Source organism: Sinocyclocheilus anshuiensis, unplaced genomic scaffold, assembly GCF_001515605.1.
Source record: "Sinocyclocheilus anshuiensis isolate Anshui unplaced genomic scaffold, SAMN03320099.WGS_v1.1 scaffold624, whole genome shotgun sequence".
Taxonomy (NCBI): Eukaryota; Metazoa; Chordata; class Actinopteri; order Cypriniformes; family Cyprinidae; genus Sinocyclocheilus; species Sinocyclocheilus anshuiensis.
In genome coordinates, this window is record NW_015554128.1 from 347952 (window position 1) to 365366 (window position 17415).

General features: G+C 35.5%; 1 protein-coding gene across 1 annotated transcript in view; it reads left to right on the forward strand.

The window, feature by feature from the left end:
- Window positions 1-2014: 2014 nt before the first annotated feature.
- Window positions 2015-17415, forward strand: part of LOC107670194 (mucin-2-like) — a 40975-nt gene continuing 25574 nt past the window's right edge. The window contains exons 1-19 of the mRNA XM_016462716.1: window positions 2015-2087; window positions 3106-3367; window positions 3480-3594; window positions 4671-4761; window positions 4913-5034; window positions 5178-5403; window positions 5525-5650; window positions 6084-6198; window positions 6514-6652; window positions 6782-6895; window positions 7223-7289; window positions 7393-7530; window positions 7627-7791; window positions 10964-11058; window positions 11337-11463; window positions 12079-12334; window positions 12421-12473; window positions 13401-13501; window positions 13627-13782. Of these exons, the coding sequence (XP_016318202.1) occupies window positions 2015-2087; window positions 3106-3367; window positions 3480-3594; window positions 4671-4761; window positions 4913-5034; window positions 5178-5403; window positions 5525-5650; window positions 6084-6198; window positions 6514-6652; window positions 6782-6895; window positions 7223-7289; window positions 7393-7530; window positions 7627-7791; window positions 10964-11058; window positions 11337-11463; window positions 12079-12334; window positions 12421-12473; window positions 13401-13501; window positions 13627-13782 (2541 nt within the window). The remainder of the gene's footprint in view (window positions 2088-3105; window positions 3368-3479; window positions 3595-4670; window positions 4762-4912; window positions 5035-5177; window positions 5404-5524; window positions 5651-6083; window positions 6199-6513; window positions 6653-6781; window positions 6896-7222; window positions 7290-7392; window positions 7531-7626; window positions 7792-10963; window positions 11059-11336; window positions 11464-12078; window positions 12335-12420; window positions 12474-13400; window positions 13502-13626; window positions 13783-17415) is intronic.

The following is a 17415-nucleotide window of genomic DNA, read 5'->3' on the forward strand; positions in this document are numbered from 1 at the left end:
ATTACTCTTGAACTGTCTTGAACTCAGTATGATTAACGAGTCAATGTACTGCAGTCTTACACTGTACATATACAACATACATGTCAAATGAGGCAGTGTCAATAGAAACTCAAGGCAGTACAACCAGTGTTGGTTTATCTAATCAATGTTTTATATTTGTTCCCTCCCTTTGCCAACAATGTTGCCCGGTTTCATAAGGGCATTTTCTGAAGAGCAGCTGTTTCTTAGACTGGCTACACATGCGTTTGCGGTGTCACACAAAGGTGCAGCCTTTAGATTACTTTAGATCACTTTACATGCACATCAAAAACCTGATGTTTGCCTTTTGCTCTACTGAGGGAAGTTGTAAGAAAAATAACATTTATCAAATTTGACAATATGAATATATACAGATGCATGCATCCATTTGAGCTTGCAAACTGAATTGCAAATGCATATTTATAATCATTGTATGTTTATAATATGTAATTTATTTTACTGTATAATTTCCTTATATTTCCCCACACCTTGATTAAAATATTATATTTTAATAAAATATACTGAAAGCAGAATTTAAAAAAGGGTGTGTTGTATTACATTATCATTTGTATTTTGCATTATTTCCTTCTTAATGAAACTTCATGTCATGATTTTTCATATTTTAAAGGTGTGACAACAATGCCAGTTAAGAGGCCGAAAACAAATAAAAAAGGTAAATATCAATGTTTTTATTTTGTAAATGTTTATTTTCTATTAATTCTAATATGATTTGATATCATTTTATATTAATTTTAAATGCTTATTTCCTTATGTACATTTAGGATACATAAATGAGACATTCTGCTATAAATGCTTAATAAATAAGCTTTCAATAATACATTTTTCATTTTTATTTTTTTTTTTTTTTTAAAGGTTTTAATTGATTTTTTTTATTAGCATCATGTTTATCTAAATCCTGTCTGTATGAATGTAATTATTTTTACTGCAACTAAACAACAATCAGAAATTTCTTATATTGTTAACATTTGGTGTCCCCTCAGTAAGACTCCTTTTTAATTTTAATTTTATTTTAGTTTGTTTTATTTTATTTTGTTCTATTTTATCCTGCTATAAATACTGTAAAACTTTTTGATGACTAATGTTTAATTTCCGGATGAATCATTTCTCGAAAGGTCCACAGGGTCAACCATGCTTGAAAAAATAGCTGAAGAAATACCCATAAATGGTTATGCAAGACATCACATTTCTTACAAGTCTGAAATCTTGATCAAGAAAAGGATCAGGATATGAGCGCTGCCAAATGAGGAATGGTCAGTTTGTTTTAATTCGTGAAAGCACAGGTAATTCAGAAACTTGAGACACACCTTTGTACCTGCAAAGATGCTGAACGTCAGATTATCTGCATCACAGACAGGATGTTCAAACCTCACACGCAATCATATACGTGATCACTTGACATTTACTGGCATTTTGCTGCAAGCTTGATGGAAAATGTGATTATTTTGACACACTTATGATCATATCCTACTTGAGAAATTCATATGTAGGTCTACAAAGTAACTCAGGACACTTAAGACTCTAGTTATTTACACAAGACCATTAGTCTTCATCTCATTCTCCATATCAGCTGCTGAATGGTTTATTAATCATGCATTGTATATTTATTTTGCAGGTTTTAGGAGTGAATGATATTTTTACTAATCCTCATCACACATGTACACAGAAGCTGTAAATTATTCACACCCTGCTGTAAATATAATATTCATTAAATACATTTTAATAAACGTCTCATCAAACATCGTTTAGAGTGGCAGAGAAACTGCTGCTCTCACACACACATACACACACACATGCCATCACTGGACTTTTGTAATAGCAGGTTGACTTTTTTTCTGTCACATACATCACAGAAAGCTGGCAGGCCCTCCCTGCAGGGTGGGAAGAGAAATATGAATGAGAAATGATATAAAAGATGGTATGAAAAAAAATCCAACAGTACTGGAGCTCTACCTGTAGACCTCTCTCACCTCCCACCATGAAGTGGAGAACATCCACAGTCTGTATACTGCTTCTGGCGCTTACCGGGATTCAAGTTGATTCAAAGACAGGTAAGACTTAACTTTCAGTCAAAAAAAAACCTCCTACTTGAAATGATTCTTGAGGGGTTTCATCTGTCTTGTTTATTTTATTTAGTTTTATTCTTTAATACTCTAAAATCTTTGGTGATAAATCTTTTATTTTTGGATGAACTAATTATTTTCCTAAAGGTCCACAGGGTCAAACATGCCCATATTTGACTAAATACCCACAAATGTGTTTTTTATTATTTTATTTTATTTTTTATATTATTTAAAAAATGTTTAAGTGTGTTAGAATTTGAGTATGAACATCAGTTATTAAGTAAAAAAAAATAAAATGTTAAATTCACAGATTTTTAAAAATCATTATATGTTGCTTGAGGATTGTAACCTTGACCATGGCAATGTTGGTGCAAATAGCTTGATGATGTGGTTGGAAACAGCATTGGTATCATCATCTGGAAAGAAAGAAAAAAGAACCAACTAGCTGATGACTGTTGTGAAGATCATAGTTTCATCACCCGAACCTGATGCTATCAGTGCCATTGATGACTTGCCTTAGAAGTTACAAAATATTTTCAGTTGTGTAAAAGTGACAACGCTGATTTACTTCCCTTCATGGTGACTTGAAGTTCAGCTTGATCAGCTTTGCATAAATTTGTGGATCGACTGTTTTAGTACAAATGTAAAAGTGACCAAATCAGGAATTATCTGAGAATGTCATTTGAATTACTGAATTTTAATTGAGTTTGCAAACAGAGAGCATAATTGTAATTAAAGTTTAAGGACATATAATTCAAATCTAAACACATTTATATAACTGCTGTAAGCATGGATTTTTAATAATACATTACATGTTTTACATACATACATTATTTCAGTGATCAACATTTGAAATGCCACTTATAGAAATTTGTATTTAATTTATTTTTAATAAATTATATTTTAATTTATGGGCTGTGGTAGAAGAACAAAAATTCCCCAAATGCTTTAAATTATCTCAAAATTTTCCAAATTAAGTCAAACTTTTCCTTTTTTTTTTTTGCAGTCTATCCCAGTAACCATGTCAACAGCATCTGTAGCATGTGGGGAAACTTCCACTTCAAGACATTTGATGGAGACGTGTATCAGTTCCCAGGCACATGCGAGTATAACCTGGTGTCTGACTGCCAAAGTCTCATTCGCCAGTTCTCGGTTCACGTGAAGAGAACAGAACACAGCACTGGCCCAAACATCAGCAGGGTGTCGATTACCATCAATGACATTGGTGTTGAGTTGACAGAGAAACAGGTCGTAGTCAATGGAGAAAAGTAAGATTCTGGGAAACCCATCTGGCTGCGTATTTGCTCTCACAGCTTTAAAAGGCTCTAAAATGTATTCTGGTTGGTCAATTTTTACATTTGAATCTTTTCTCTTGTTCAGAGTAACGCTGCCTGTGCACATCGCAGGTATTCTTGTGGAAGAGAACACAATTTACACCAGACTCTATTCCAAAATGGGTATCACTGTCAAGTGGAATAAAGAGGATGCTGTTATGGTGAGGTTATCGGCTAGTGTGGCTCATCGTGAACTCAAAATGACTCTTACAAAAGTACATATTTAACTACAGATTTTTTAAATGGATATCAGAATTATTTAAGATACAAACCTAAAATACACTTAACTTGCTTAATTCCTTCCAAGATGGACAACAGTTCAGTAATTGAGTCAGATAAGTGATTTGTGGATAGAATCGGTACTAACAATATGAGTCATTTATTAGTTCAGACTATACTGCTATGTGCTATCACTCTGTTTTTGATTCACTAAAAGAACCGGCTCGCATGAGTCATTTGTTGTCAATGCAATGTCAATCACCGTATTTTCCGTATGTCCCACCTGAATACCAACCTCACTGATGGGCGGGACTACTGTTAATAATTGAAACGGCGAAATACATGATAGACAGACCCAGTACTTTAAAATCACGTTGGAGATGGCGTTTTCTAGTCAGAGGTAGACAAAATGTTCAAGAACAGGTGTTTGGCTTTTATGGCTTTAAATTTTACGTTTATAATCTTTTTGAGAAGTTGAAGGAGCAGAATTTATTTATTGCACAAGTTTTTAATTGAGGTATAACTAGTTTACGCCACAGGAAACCAGTAGGAGACATTTCAAGGGAGTGACCAAACTGAATGATTTAGCATATTGTGCAAGACAAAGCAACATGTGAAGTGAAAATGCTATATAAGGCAATGTTCTGTTACACACTGAAATGTACAGTAGCTATATCCGTCCTTATGAACATGGTTGTTTCCAATACTTCATTTCGGTCTGCAAGTAATATTCACTGGTGTATACTGACAAAAACGAGTACCATGCAAATACCATGGTATATATGGTATATATAGTATCATTTGGTACCATTGTATTATTACCATCATTGTACCATGGTACTGTTTCCAAGGGCTGGCACTGGCCTTTTCCCACAAGACTGAACACAAATTATGTCTATTCCATATTCCAGTGTTTTGCTTGCTCTGATCACATAACATTAATACTGACATAAAATCCAAATGGCCAAAAATATTGTCAAATGATCTAACAATTAAGTTCTATGTGGTCCTTTGTTAGGTGGAACTCGACTCCAAATATTCCAATCGCACTTGTGGGCTGTGTGGCGATTTCAATGGCGTCCCAGTTTATAGTGAGTTCATTGAATCCGGTAAGTCACTTTTACAGCCTGATTTCTTAGTCATTATTTGGCCAATTATGAACAGTATAAATGATTATTCCATCCTCATGGATTTCTAATTTGATGAATCTCCAAGAGTTTTAAGAATATCCAAGATAGCCAAGTGTCTTATTTATTGCAGGTTGGAAGGTTGGCTATGCTGAGTTTGGTAATATGCACAGAGTTCCCAACCCAACACATGCCTGCAAAGATCCTTCTGAAACCGACGATGAGCAAAATGTGGAGAACAAATGTGAAAAATTTGTAAGTTACAGAAGAAAGTTGATCATTTCAAATTAAATTTGTTAGTCACTCCCTCTATGTCCCAACAGCAACTCAGAATTCCAGTATTGTTACCTAATATGAACCTTTGAGATTCAAGATATTTCATGTCCTTTTCACAACAGCAGGCAGATTGTGCAGACCTTTTGAAGGATGAAAAATGGTCTTCTTGTAGCAGGGTTTTGAACCGTGAGCCGTATATCAAGGCCTGTACAAATGATATTTGCTTACGTCAACCTGAAGATGAAGACACCAACACTTCTGCGCTCTGTGCGACGTTGTCTGAATATTCACGTCAGTGCTCTCACGCTGGAGGAACTCCGCCGTCCTGGAGAACGGCAAACTTCTGTGGTAAGTACCTTGATAATTCCAGTGAAAATGATGGGATTCTTCTCTCTTGAGCTGTTCTTTTGTTTTTATTTCTTATTATAAGCAGATGTAAAGACTCTGTGTGTCTTGTTTTCTCATGCAGCTGTGACATGCCCGTACAATATGGTACATTCTGAAAGCGGCTCGCCCTGTATGGACACATGCTCACACAAAGACACAAACACACTGTGTGAGGAACACAACATAGATGGCTGCTTCTGTCCGCCAGGTCAGTAACACTATTTATATAATATAAACCACTATTTATTAATATAAACTACTGTTCAAAAGTCTGGGGTCGTTTTTTTTTTTTTTTATTCAACAAGGATGCATTAAATTGATCAAAACTGACAGCAAAGACATTTACTGTATGATGTTACAAAAGATTTATATTTTTGAAGAATCCTGAAAAGAGTAAGCAGCACAACTGTTTTCAGCATTAATGATAATAAGACATTTTTCTTGAGCAAAGGATCATGGAAGACTGGAGTAATGGCTGCTAAAAATTCATCTTTGCCCCACATATATAAATTATGTTTTAAAAAATATTAAAATACAAAACAGTTATTTTAAATTGTAATAAAGTTTCATAATATTAGTGTTTTTTATGTAATTTTTTAAGAACCACATAAAGTTGATGATGCATTGTGTCTTCGTTATAGGAACTGTGTTTGATGACATCTCAAACACGGGCTGCATCCCAGCAGAAAAGTGTCAGTGCAAGCATGACCGCATCTACAGCACAGGAGAGATCCTACGCAAAGATGAGGAAGAATGGTATAAAACACATTTAACTCGGTTCTCCTCTTATTTCAATTATGGTTATGTATTGCACTTTTTTTTTTTTTATCCCAGTGCATTCTGTCCCCTTTCATGTCTTTTACTACTTGTATAGAAGAAAAATATTTATATTCGTCAATATTACTATTAACTGCATATACCTGACAAAATGCTAAACTATGATGACATTGGATGTATGGGGAAAACGGCAATTTTATAAATATATAAAATCATCAGAACTGTGATTTATCTAGTTGGCATCTGAAGCTCATTGTTTAGCAGCATCTGTTTGTAATTGTATTGTGTAATTAGTATATGTGCGGAGGGAAACTGGATCTGTACGAGTATTCCCGGCCCTGGCCTGTGCACTGTAGAGGAAGGATCACACTTCACCACCTTTGATGGGAAAGAATTCACTTTCCATGGAGACTGTAAATATGTGCTCTCAAAAGTAAGAGTGTTTTAGTTACTAACTACACCTTATTTAACTGTTAAGACATGTTGGGGTTATTTTTGTATCCATGCTTTAGGAATATGTGAAATTCCTAATAAATGTCAACGTCTGCATTTGTTTTTGTAGGACTGTAAGGAATCCAGGTTCATCATATTGGGTCAGATTGTTCCTTGTTTTACTCATCAAACTGATACCTGTTTAAAGTCTGTTGTGGTGCTTTTTAACAACGACATGAAAAATGTGCGTACACCTCTCTACTTCCACAATCTTGTATATTTGGCTTTTATAGCAAACAAGTCTTTTTGACAGTTTGAGTGTTAATGAGATGTGCATATTACAGTACTGCTCAAAAGTTTAAGATCAGGAAGATTTTTTTAAATGTTTATGCTTACCAAGGCTGCATTTATTTGATTGAAGTACAGTCAAAACAGCAATATTGTTAAATATTATTACAATTTAAAGCAACTATTTTTCTATTTTAATATATTTGAAAATGTGGTATATTCCTGTGATTGCAGTGTATGAAATTTTAGTCTTCAGTGTCACACTGTGCTCTTTCTTCTTCAGGCTCTGATTATTAAAGCTGACGGGACGGTACAGCACAATGCAGACGTTACACTTCCTTACATGACAGGTGAGGGAGAAGAAGCTCTTTATTTATTTTCTGTGTTTTAGAGCCTATGTGCTAAAAATATATATGAAGTGTTTTTCAAACACTTTGACTCTTTTTCTCTCAGCTGAGTTCACGGTGTTCATGCCGTCATCGTTTCACATCATGCTTCAGACCAGCTTTGGGCTGCAGGTGCAGGTACAGCTGGTGCCTCTTATGCAGGTGTACATCACTGTGGACCAAAGCTTCCAGGGCAAGACTTGTGGTGAGACCTCTGTCTTAAAACGCATGATACAACATCTGAATTATAAAGTGAATCCATCATGATAGCCAATGATGTGTGATTTCTGTGTTTATGCAGGTATCTGTGGAAATTTTAACAAAGTGCTGTCAGATGATCTGAAGACCCCTCAGGGAGTGGTGGAGGGTACACCGGTTTCCTTCGCAAACGCCTGGAAGGCCCAGACCAACTGCCCCGACCGTACTGAGAGAATGGACGACCCCTGTTCCTACAGTAGTGACAGCGGTGAGAGACTTTTTGATTCTGAAGTCAGGGTGGACAGTTTCAGTTTCATATTTTATTTGTTCTATACATCTACAGAAGGGTTTAGAAATTCATTTTAACCAAACCTTAATCATAGGGCTGGGAAAAAATATCGAATGCGATTTTCATGCGAATCTCGTCAGTAAAGCCGCTTCTGGTGATTAGTAGTAAATCTCCAGCACGTGCTTTCAGATGGAGCAGCATTTACTACCCAAAGCCGTAGATCACTGACAAGCTACACAAAATCACGTTCAAAATCGCAGGCGATTTTTTTGCACAGCCCTACTTAATCAAAACCACATCAACAGCTGGCAGTATTCTTCTAATACTGTTGCATCAGCCAGTATTCATACATAAAAATAGTTGGTGCACATGTTTAATACTAGTCTACACTGTATCTGTTCATTTATGCATTTTGTTGTTAAGTAGGAGTTTTGCTTAAAATACCATTGTGGACTCAAGTCTCAAATCTCTGAAGGCTGAAGATCTGGAATCCATGGCAGCTTACACTGGCCTAGGCCCGCCCATGAGGCCGTTTGACCGACATGTCAAACAACCAATCACAGTTCGTTTCGTTCATCGTCACGCTTCGGGGCGTGGAAATGTCACCACAATAACAGACTGGCATGTAAAACTCTCGGATGTATTTTAAAGCTTCTATGCCGCGAAATTTAAATATTTCACATACTTTTGAAAATCCAGCGTTTAGTTGATCCTGATAAGCGCTCGTCGTCACAGTTGTAAACACGACGGCTTTCTATTTCGTGAGGGGATTTGGTGTCACGGCATCTTTGTTTCCAGGCGGAACGTTAAGGAACGCGACACACACGTCTACCGGAAATCCTGTATAATTCAACCAATCTGACGACGACTTCGAAACTCCTGAAGTGTTTCCACTTTTAGCCAACAGTCCGTGGGCGTGACTGAGGCTGAGACTATGCCCCTGGTAACCAGCCTATCACAACTCTATTTTTTGTTTTTAGAAGGTAGATTCCTATATATATATTCAAATGAAAATGGCAACATCGTTTTATAAAGTATATGCATTCATATGTGCTTCATTTTCACTGGAGGAAACCTGTTGGTGTGATGTGGGGTGAATGCAGCGAAAACTTAAGCCCCGTTCACACCGCCAGCGACTTTTTTGCTGTTTGTCGCTTGTAGCTGGCAATTGATGTCGCTAGTGGTCGTTCCCATTACTGGTTGCCTAGTTACCCCCTAACACTCCACTACAGCAGATGCATCACGTGCTCTCCACTGACTTCACTCCCATTGGTTGTCGCTCGCGAAATTCGCTGCTTATTTGCATAAAGTCGAAGAATTCGGAACTTTTGTCGCTTGACTCGCATCGCTTGACACGCCCACAATCCGTCGCCAACTGTCACTGTCGCTCGTGTCGCCGGAAGTCGCCAGCTCTCCATTGAAAATGAATGGGATTATGTCGCTCTGTCGCTGTGTGTCGCTGGCGGTGTGAACGGGGCCTTAGGCTACAGTAGATGGGGAACCGATTGCTCCCCCATGATATTTTGTAAACTGTATTTATGACAAAGAACTGCACAGATGCAGATATTATAACAATCTATCGATAAACACACACCTTGTCCTCTGTTTCTCGCTCTGCGCAGCTGCGGCCTGTGGATTGAAGAAGAACGCGCTGAAAGACGGGGAGGAGCCGATCGAAGTCTGCCACCGTTTTCACATGAAATTTAAAGGGGACTGAGGCGATCACAAATTCGTGTACAGTTTATGGAACTAATCGCAAAATTTTAATGGCCTAGCGACGCCCATGGTGGTTACTGACGTATATGATCACACTGGTATGATTAGCGCAGCTTTTGGCACTGAGCCAGAGAGGGGCTTGCCCAGTGAGCGCTTGTCAGTGTTTTTAACCACATAATGTTTTAGGCTATTTTAATGTTTCAGACATTTAAAATACACATCATCACTATAAACCATTTATAATAATAATAATAATAATAACAATATACTCCGATGTATATGGAAACGTAATTAAGCTTTCAAACATAATTAGATTTTTTTTCACATCAAACGCACATTGTATGTAGCCTACCTGTAAAGTTCACTTTATTTTTCTTCCTGTTTACCAGCCAGTCACTTCATGTCTTTCAGAAGAAATGGATGAAGTCACATGGTGTAAATCCGGCTACAACATGCTAGCGCATATAGCCCTAAACTAAGCCATCAACTGTGATCATAGTGAATTTGTTTGAGCCACAAAATGCATTGACATATATATTTGAGAATCTGAATATCTACAGTTTTGGCGTGAATAATTTTGCATGCCTCGTTTGAACGGTGTGCTTGACATATTAACTCGACCCTATTAGGATTATTAAAATATTAACATTGTATTCTGAATGAAGAATAACATAAAGACAGTGCAGTGTCATGATTATAACTATATTACTATAATGCGCTAAATTGTTCATTTCCGTGACTGCATGAAATTTGAATAATTTGTTGTTATCAACATTTGTTGAAGGAATAGCCTATAAGAACATAAAATAATATACTGTAGAGCTACAAGAAAACACATTTATTCATTCCTTCTGTCTATTAAATCCATTCACTGATGGTTTCTTATGTTTATTTAAGATTTGTAGCCTATATATTATAACTATTGTTATATATTTACTTTTCAGCTTCATTAAAGCTATGTCTATTTTTGTAAACCTACATCAGTAGGTGGCGATAAATGAGTGTCTGATTTACGTATTAGCACGTTATTAAATATTTGACTCAATTGATTCATAAAAATCACTGAATCATTTACAAATGAAACGGTGAACATGATAGAAATTGTTCATTCACTTAGGTCTACGATTTGTTCACAAACAATGATTCATTCCTCCACGAAACCCCACTAATTATTATATCTTTATTATTATTATACTTAATTATACTTATAAACTATTATATGACTTGAAATTTACTGTAGTAATTAATACAGAGACACTAATTTGGGCAAACAGCACTAATGACTTGTTTAGGACTTGAAGCTTAAAGTTGAGGACTTGCAACTCGACTTGGACTTGCCTATCTTGACTCTGGACTTGACTCGAGATTTGAATGCAAAGACTCAAGACTTACTTGTGACTTGCAAACAATGACTTGGTCCCATTTCTGCTTTTAGAACACTTTGCCGAGCACTGGTGTTCCAAGATGAAGGACAAGAAGAGCCTCTTTGCCAAATGTCACGCCACTGTCAATCCTGACAGCTACTACAAAGTATGATCTGAAACAGTTGCAGATTATAGAGAGACAAGTAGCATTTTCTTAACCTTTTGCAACTAAGCAACCCAGTATTCATTTTATATTATTTATATTGTATTATAGCATTTATTAATAGCTTTTATTTTTTATAGTTTTATAGTTTTTTTTTTCAGTTTTGTTTTGTGCTTTTGTTCATTTTTATTAATATAAAAAAAAAATCTATTTAGCTTCAAATCTATGACAAACTAAATGCAATTTATCCCAGCTTCCACAACATGTCTATGTGCTTTCAGAGATGCAAATACTCCAGCTGTACCTGTGAGAAGAGTGAGGACTGTCTGTGTACGGTGTTCTCCTCATACTCCCGGGCCTGTGCGGCTAAAGGAATATTCCTCCAAGGCTGGCGAGAAATCGTGTGCGGTAAGATGGCTGAAAATGTAGATGGATGCATGATGAGAAAATTTCAGTGAACAAAACATAAAGTATTTTATTCTGCTTTTGGTCGAAAATCGTGTGATTAATTGTGACTTTGTTTTCCACACTAACAAAGAAATGCATATAATTTTATACAGTGTACAATTTTTCCTTTGCACTATTCTCTGTAAAGTTTTATTATAAAATAAAACTTTACAGAGAAAAATTTATTATAAAAATATGTCAAATTTATTATAAAAATGTGATATTAAATACATTTGAAATGAATTATAAAGGTTCAGGTGTTTATATCTTGGATTAAAAGTAAATATTTTCCAGATAATATTTTATTTTAGTACAATGATAATGAGCCGATTTCAACTTCATGTCATTATAATATAATGCTTACCATTTTTCACACACTATGTAAATATATAAAAATATATAGCTGGCTTTACATTTTAGGAAGGGCATCCTTTACAAGTGGGATCATCATATTTGGGTGTGTCAAAGAGCTAGAAAATCCCTCATCTAACCTAGAAGATTAGAAGAATGCTTATGTAATTTTGCTACATACAGTACATCTTTAAGACACAGTGCCTTTCAAACTGGTCCCTACAGAGAAGTATACCGAGAATTGCCCGGCCTCGCAGAACTACTCATATCAGCTGCAGAGCTGTCAGCGTGCCTGTTTGTCTCTCGCCTCTGAGCGCCAAAGCTGCAGTGTCGACTTCGTGCCTGTTGATGGATGTGCATGTCCAGAAGGACTCTACCAAGATGAGAATGGACTGTGTGTACCTATGGAAAAATGTCCATGTTACCGCAACGGACAGAAAATTAATCCCGGCAAGTCTGTCACCATTAGGGATGAACACTGGTAAGTGAATGTTAATATAGGTATTAGTGCACTAGTTATACAAGAACTTTGATTTTAATAGAGTTTGATCTTACTTCTCTGTCCAGTGTTTGCATGAATGGAAAACTCCACTGTCGTTCCTGGAAAACCCAAACTCTGGGTATGAAAAATTACTTTCATCTACTGCTTAGGTTAAATAAATTTGCTTTTGGTTTACATGGACTACCATCACTAGTACTGGGCTATCATGGCATCTGCAACCAAGGCATTATAGAGTTATCTAGTCAAATGTGATATTAAAATTAACTGGCTAACCAAGGTTTTGATAACCAACAACAGTGAATAATAAATTGTGGTCAATTAATATGGATTTTTAATGGCCAGCACTGATATGTTAGAGAACAAGGTGGCCGAAGGCAAATATGTGACCCTGGAGTACAAAACCTTAAGTCTTAAGTCGCTTGGGTATATTTTTAGCAATAGCCAAAAAAGATTTTTCTTTTATGTCAAAAATCATTAGGATATTAAGTAAAGATCATGTTCCATGAAGATATTTTGTAAATTTCCTACCGTAAATATATCAAAACTTCATATTTGATTAGTAATATGCATTGCTAAGGACTTCATTTGGACAACTTTAAAGGCGATTTTCTCAGTATTTAGATTTTTTTGCACCCTCAGATTCCAGATTCTCAAATAGTTGTATTTCAGCCAAATATTGTCATATCCTAACAAACCATACATCAATGGAAGGCTTATTTATTCAGCTTTCAAATGATGTATAAATCTCAATTTCAAAAATTTGACCCTTATGACTGGTTTTGTGGTCCAGGGTCACATATATATATATTGCACAAGTTAGCTTACAGATAGTAAATACCTATGCCTCAATAAAATTAATCGTACATAATAAATACTAATTTAACAATTATAGTTTATGTTATATAATATAATACAAAATAGTAATATGAAAGTACACCCTTATCTGCAAAATTGCTCAACATCTGTTGTAAACAGTCTTTAAATATGGTTTCTGATATAAAAAGTACATGAATGATGCAGCATCTGCGTCTGATATCTTTTGCAGGATGTTCCTCTCCGAAGGTTTTCTTCAACTGCAGTACAGCAGCCCCAGATGAACATGGATTGGAGTGTGCAAAGACTTGTTTGCAACAGGAAGTTGACTGTGTGAGTGTGCAGATTCCAACTCTCTTTTTCTTTACCAAAGTCTATCACTTGATTTTGCTGATGGTGTTATTAGTGTGTATAACAGCATTTTGCTTGTAAATAATGTTTTCTTCCCTTCTTTCCAGTTCTCACTGGACTGTCAGTCTGGCTGCCAGTGTCCTTCAGGTCTGTTGGATGATGCCAGAGGACACTGTGTTAAACCGGATAACTGCCCGTGTAAACATGATGGACAGTTTTATGCACCAGGATCTAAGATAACCATAGATTGCAATAAATGGTCTGTAAAACCCTTGTTATTTTAGTATCATTAATATACTATTGTAGTTTTTATATTTTCCATTTTAATTTTAATTTTAAAGTATTAGTAATTTTGTGTTTTTTTTTCATTTTTTAAACTACTTTTAAAAAATATATAGTTTTTATTCATTTTTATTTCAGTTTTAGTTGTTTTTTAGTACTTCAGGTTAAACTGTGCACATTATAAATGTTGCAACTAGCTTAAATAAAATAAGTTCATTAAAAAATATATATATATTTACTTTTTTTTTAGTTCAGGTAATGTTTTTTTTATTTCAAGTAATGAAAATGTTTCTTAATTTATTTTTTGTTAACAATAATAACCCAGTGTAAAACAACAGCCATTACCATTGCCACATTAAAGTTACATTAATATAAAACGTCTCAGGTTACTTATGTAACCATGGTTCCCTGAGTAGGGAACGAGACACTGCGTCCTCTAGGGGTCGCTATGGAGAACGCCTCGTCATGACCCGTGTCTGAAGCATACATTGAAAAAACACCAACAACACGTTATCCAACCCTCGATACCAATCATCTGTCATTTGTGCTAAAACTGTACATGTGGAGTGGCCCTTTCTAAAAGCATGCTGATAATCTGATATCAGATTATTCTGTGACACATAATCCTGTATTTGATCATATACTGCCTTCTCTAGGATCTTACTGGTAACACACTCACCGAGCGGCTATTAGAGCCACTAAATTGTATTTTTCTATCTTTAGTCAAAGGCGTAATTTTAGCTTCCTTCCAAGCTTGTGGAAATATTGATTGCTTAAGACTTATATTAAAAATATGATGTATTGGACCAGACACATAATCTACAGCTAATCGGATCAGTTTATCATCTATATTATCTATCCCTGGTTGTTTGTCTTTACAGACAGATTTTATTAGCCTTTTCACAGTTTCTTCTCCCAATTCACCAAACTCAAAATAACAGTTCTTATCTCTCATGTAGTTCTTTATATTAAGAATTGAAGAGGTATTTTCTGTCACATATGATATTTCTTTCCTCAAATTCTGTATCTTCCTGCTAAAAAAATCATTCAAATAATTAGCAATTTCTTCAGGTTTTGTCATATAAGTACCTTCACAGTCAATTGAAGCAGGTTGTGAGGACTTCTGTCTTCCCATTATATTATTTAATACCTTCCAAAGCTTCTTCCCATCTTTCTTCTTACTACTTAACTGTAATGTATAATATTGTTTCTTTTTCTTTTTATTAAGACCTGTATCATAATGTCTCAGTTTACAATATTTCTGTCTATCCGTTACACTACCGGGTTTTTTTTTGCTGTTCTAAAAGCCTCATCTCTCTGTGCCATATAGTCCTTTAATTCGCTATCAATCCAGGATGCTCTACAATCCTTTATAATTAATTTCTTAACAGGTGCATGATTATCAATAACTGGCTGACATTTTCTAATAAATAATTCAAGTGCATTATTTGGTTCTTCTACATCATAAATCTCTGACCACTTTATATTACTAATATCCCTCAAGAAATCCTCCTGGGAAAACCTCTTTATATGACCTTTTAAACACAATTCTTTGCTTAGCTTTGGAAATTTTGTTTTTCCTTGCAATCACAACTATATTATGATCACTAAAACCTACTTGAACTGAAACTGCTGCCGTATACAAATCTTCATTGCTCAAATAAATATGATCTATACAAGATGAAGTGGATTTGCCCTTATTATTTATGCTTATTCTCGTTGGTTGTCTAACCATCTGTTTCAATCCACATGCATGAATTATATTCACCAATTGATTCTTTAAAAAGCACTCATGTACTACTAACCAATTAATATTAAGATCACCTAAAAAAACAACTTCTATATTCAATTCACATACCTTATTCAGCATCTCACCCATGTCTTCCAAATATTTATGATTTGAACCTGGTGGCCTATAACAACATCCTACTAAAATTGGCTTGATATGAAGTAAATTAACTTGCAGCCATAGAACCTCCACTTCATTACACATGATATCATTCCTTACTTTTACAGAAATATGATTCTGCACATAAAAGGCAACACCTCCACCGTACTTATTTCTATCTCTTCTATATAAATTATATCCTCTTACAGACACAGCATTATCATCAATGTCTCATCCAAATGAGTTTCAGAATATTAATTGTGTTTGATAGCAACAAATCAGCAACTTCATGTACTTTGTTCCTCAAACTACAAATATTCAAATGAGCGAACTTTAACATTTTTTTTGGCAATAAAATGGCAATAGACATACAATATACAGCACATCACATCGCACCTTGATCCTTGCCACATCCTTACATGTTCTCAATTTGCTTGCCTCTTATGAACAATGAGTTTATCGTACCTTAAGAAAGCAATGTCCCCTCTTTCTCTTGCAGCTTTCATTTTTGGAATTAGTTCCTTTCTCCTCTTTCGAACCGATTCGGGATAATCCTCATTTATAAAAAATATTCGAACCCTTCAGCTTTCTCGCATTGACCATCACTCGATCTCTGTCCTTGATTCTTAAAAATGACACCATTGTTGGGCGAGGCCAACTCCGGATTTCATCCTGTACTTTAAGAGCTTTTCCAACTCGTTGAACTTTCTGTATACCGATGTTGAGTGGGTCCAAATCCAATTTATCCTTAAAAAGAGCCAGCACTTTCTCTTCGGAGTCTGACCCCTTTTCACTCTCAGCTTCAGGAATTCCATCAATAATCACATTCTGACGTCTGGTCTGGGCATCTAGAAAGTCCATTTTCCCATCTATCACCAACATCGATTCCGCCAGTTTATGTATATCGTCTTCGTTTGATTTTTAAATCGTCCACCTCCTTTTGTGTAAATTGGAGGCTAACTTTCAACTCCTGCAGCTCTTTCAAAATAGCGTCCATTCTGACGCTCATTGTTTCCATAAAGGCGTACATACAAACTTTAAAGTTGCTTTCTTGTTGTTGCAACAGTTCTTTATAGAAGGCTTTCTGCTGCTCCATCAATTCACGCACCTGTTCATGTGTGATGTACTGTCCAGAGTCTTTTTCTTTATCCTTACGACCAGCCATATTTTCCCACAGGCAACAAACACAATGTCCCGGCTATTTTGCTGGCAGACTAGGCTTAAATTTTTGGAGATAGTCCTTTTGTTCAAACAATGGAAGACAGAATGAGGGAAACCGTTAGCAAATGTGCACGAGGCTCATTTATTCCATCCATTTATTGACTGACAGCTCTCCTGTCCCCATATTGGAAGAAATCGGGAGTACAGAGGCGTTGTGTGCGCTGTGTAAACATGATGTTACTGTAGTTCTAGACTAAATGTGAATGTGCATTAATTCATCCCACTCACAAAAACAGATTTAGTATTCATCAAAATGAATTAAAACAGTGAAATGCAAACTCAGAATATGACGCAAACCTGCAATAATTAAATATGTTAAATAACACAAATGTATCTAATCCCATTTTATTAACCAATATCTTTGCTGCTGACCTTTAATGATCCAGTTCAACCATACTAATAAGCAAAAATTACTTTAGAAAAACTAACAATTGTGCTTTGTTTTTTTATTGCTGAAGAGTGTTTCTTCCCCTGCTTTCTACTGTACAGACGTGAATTTACTTTT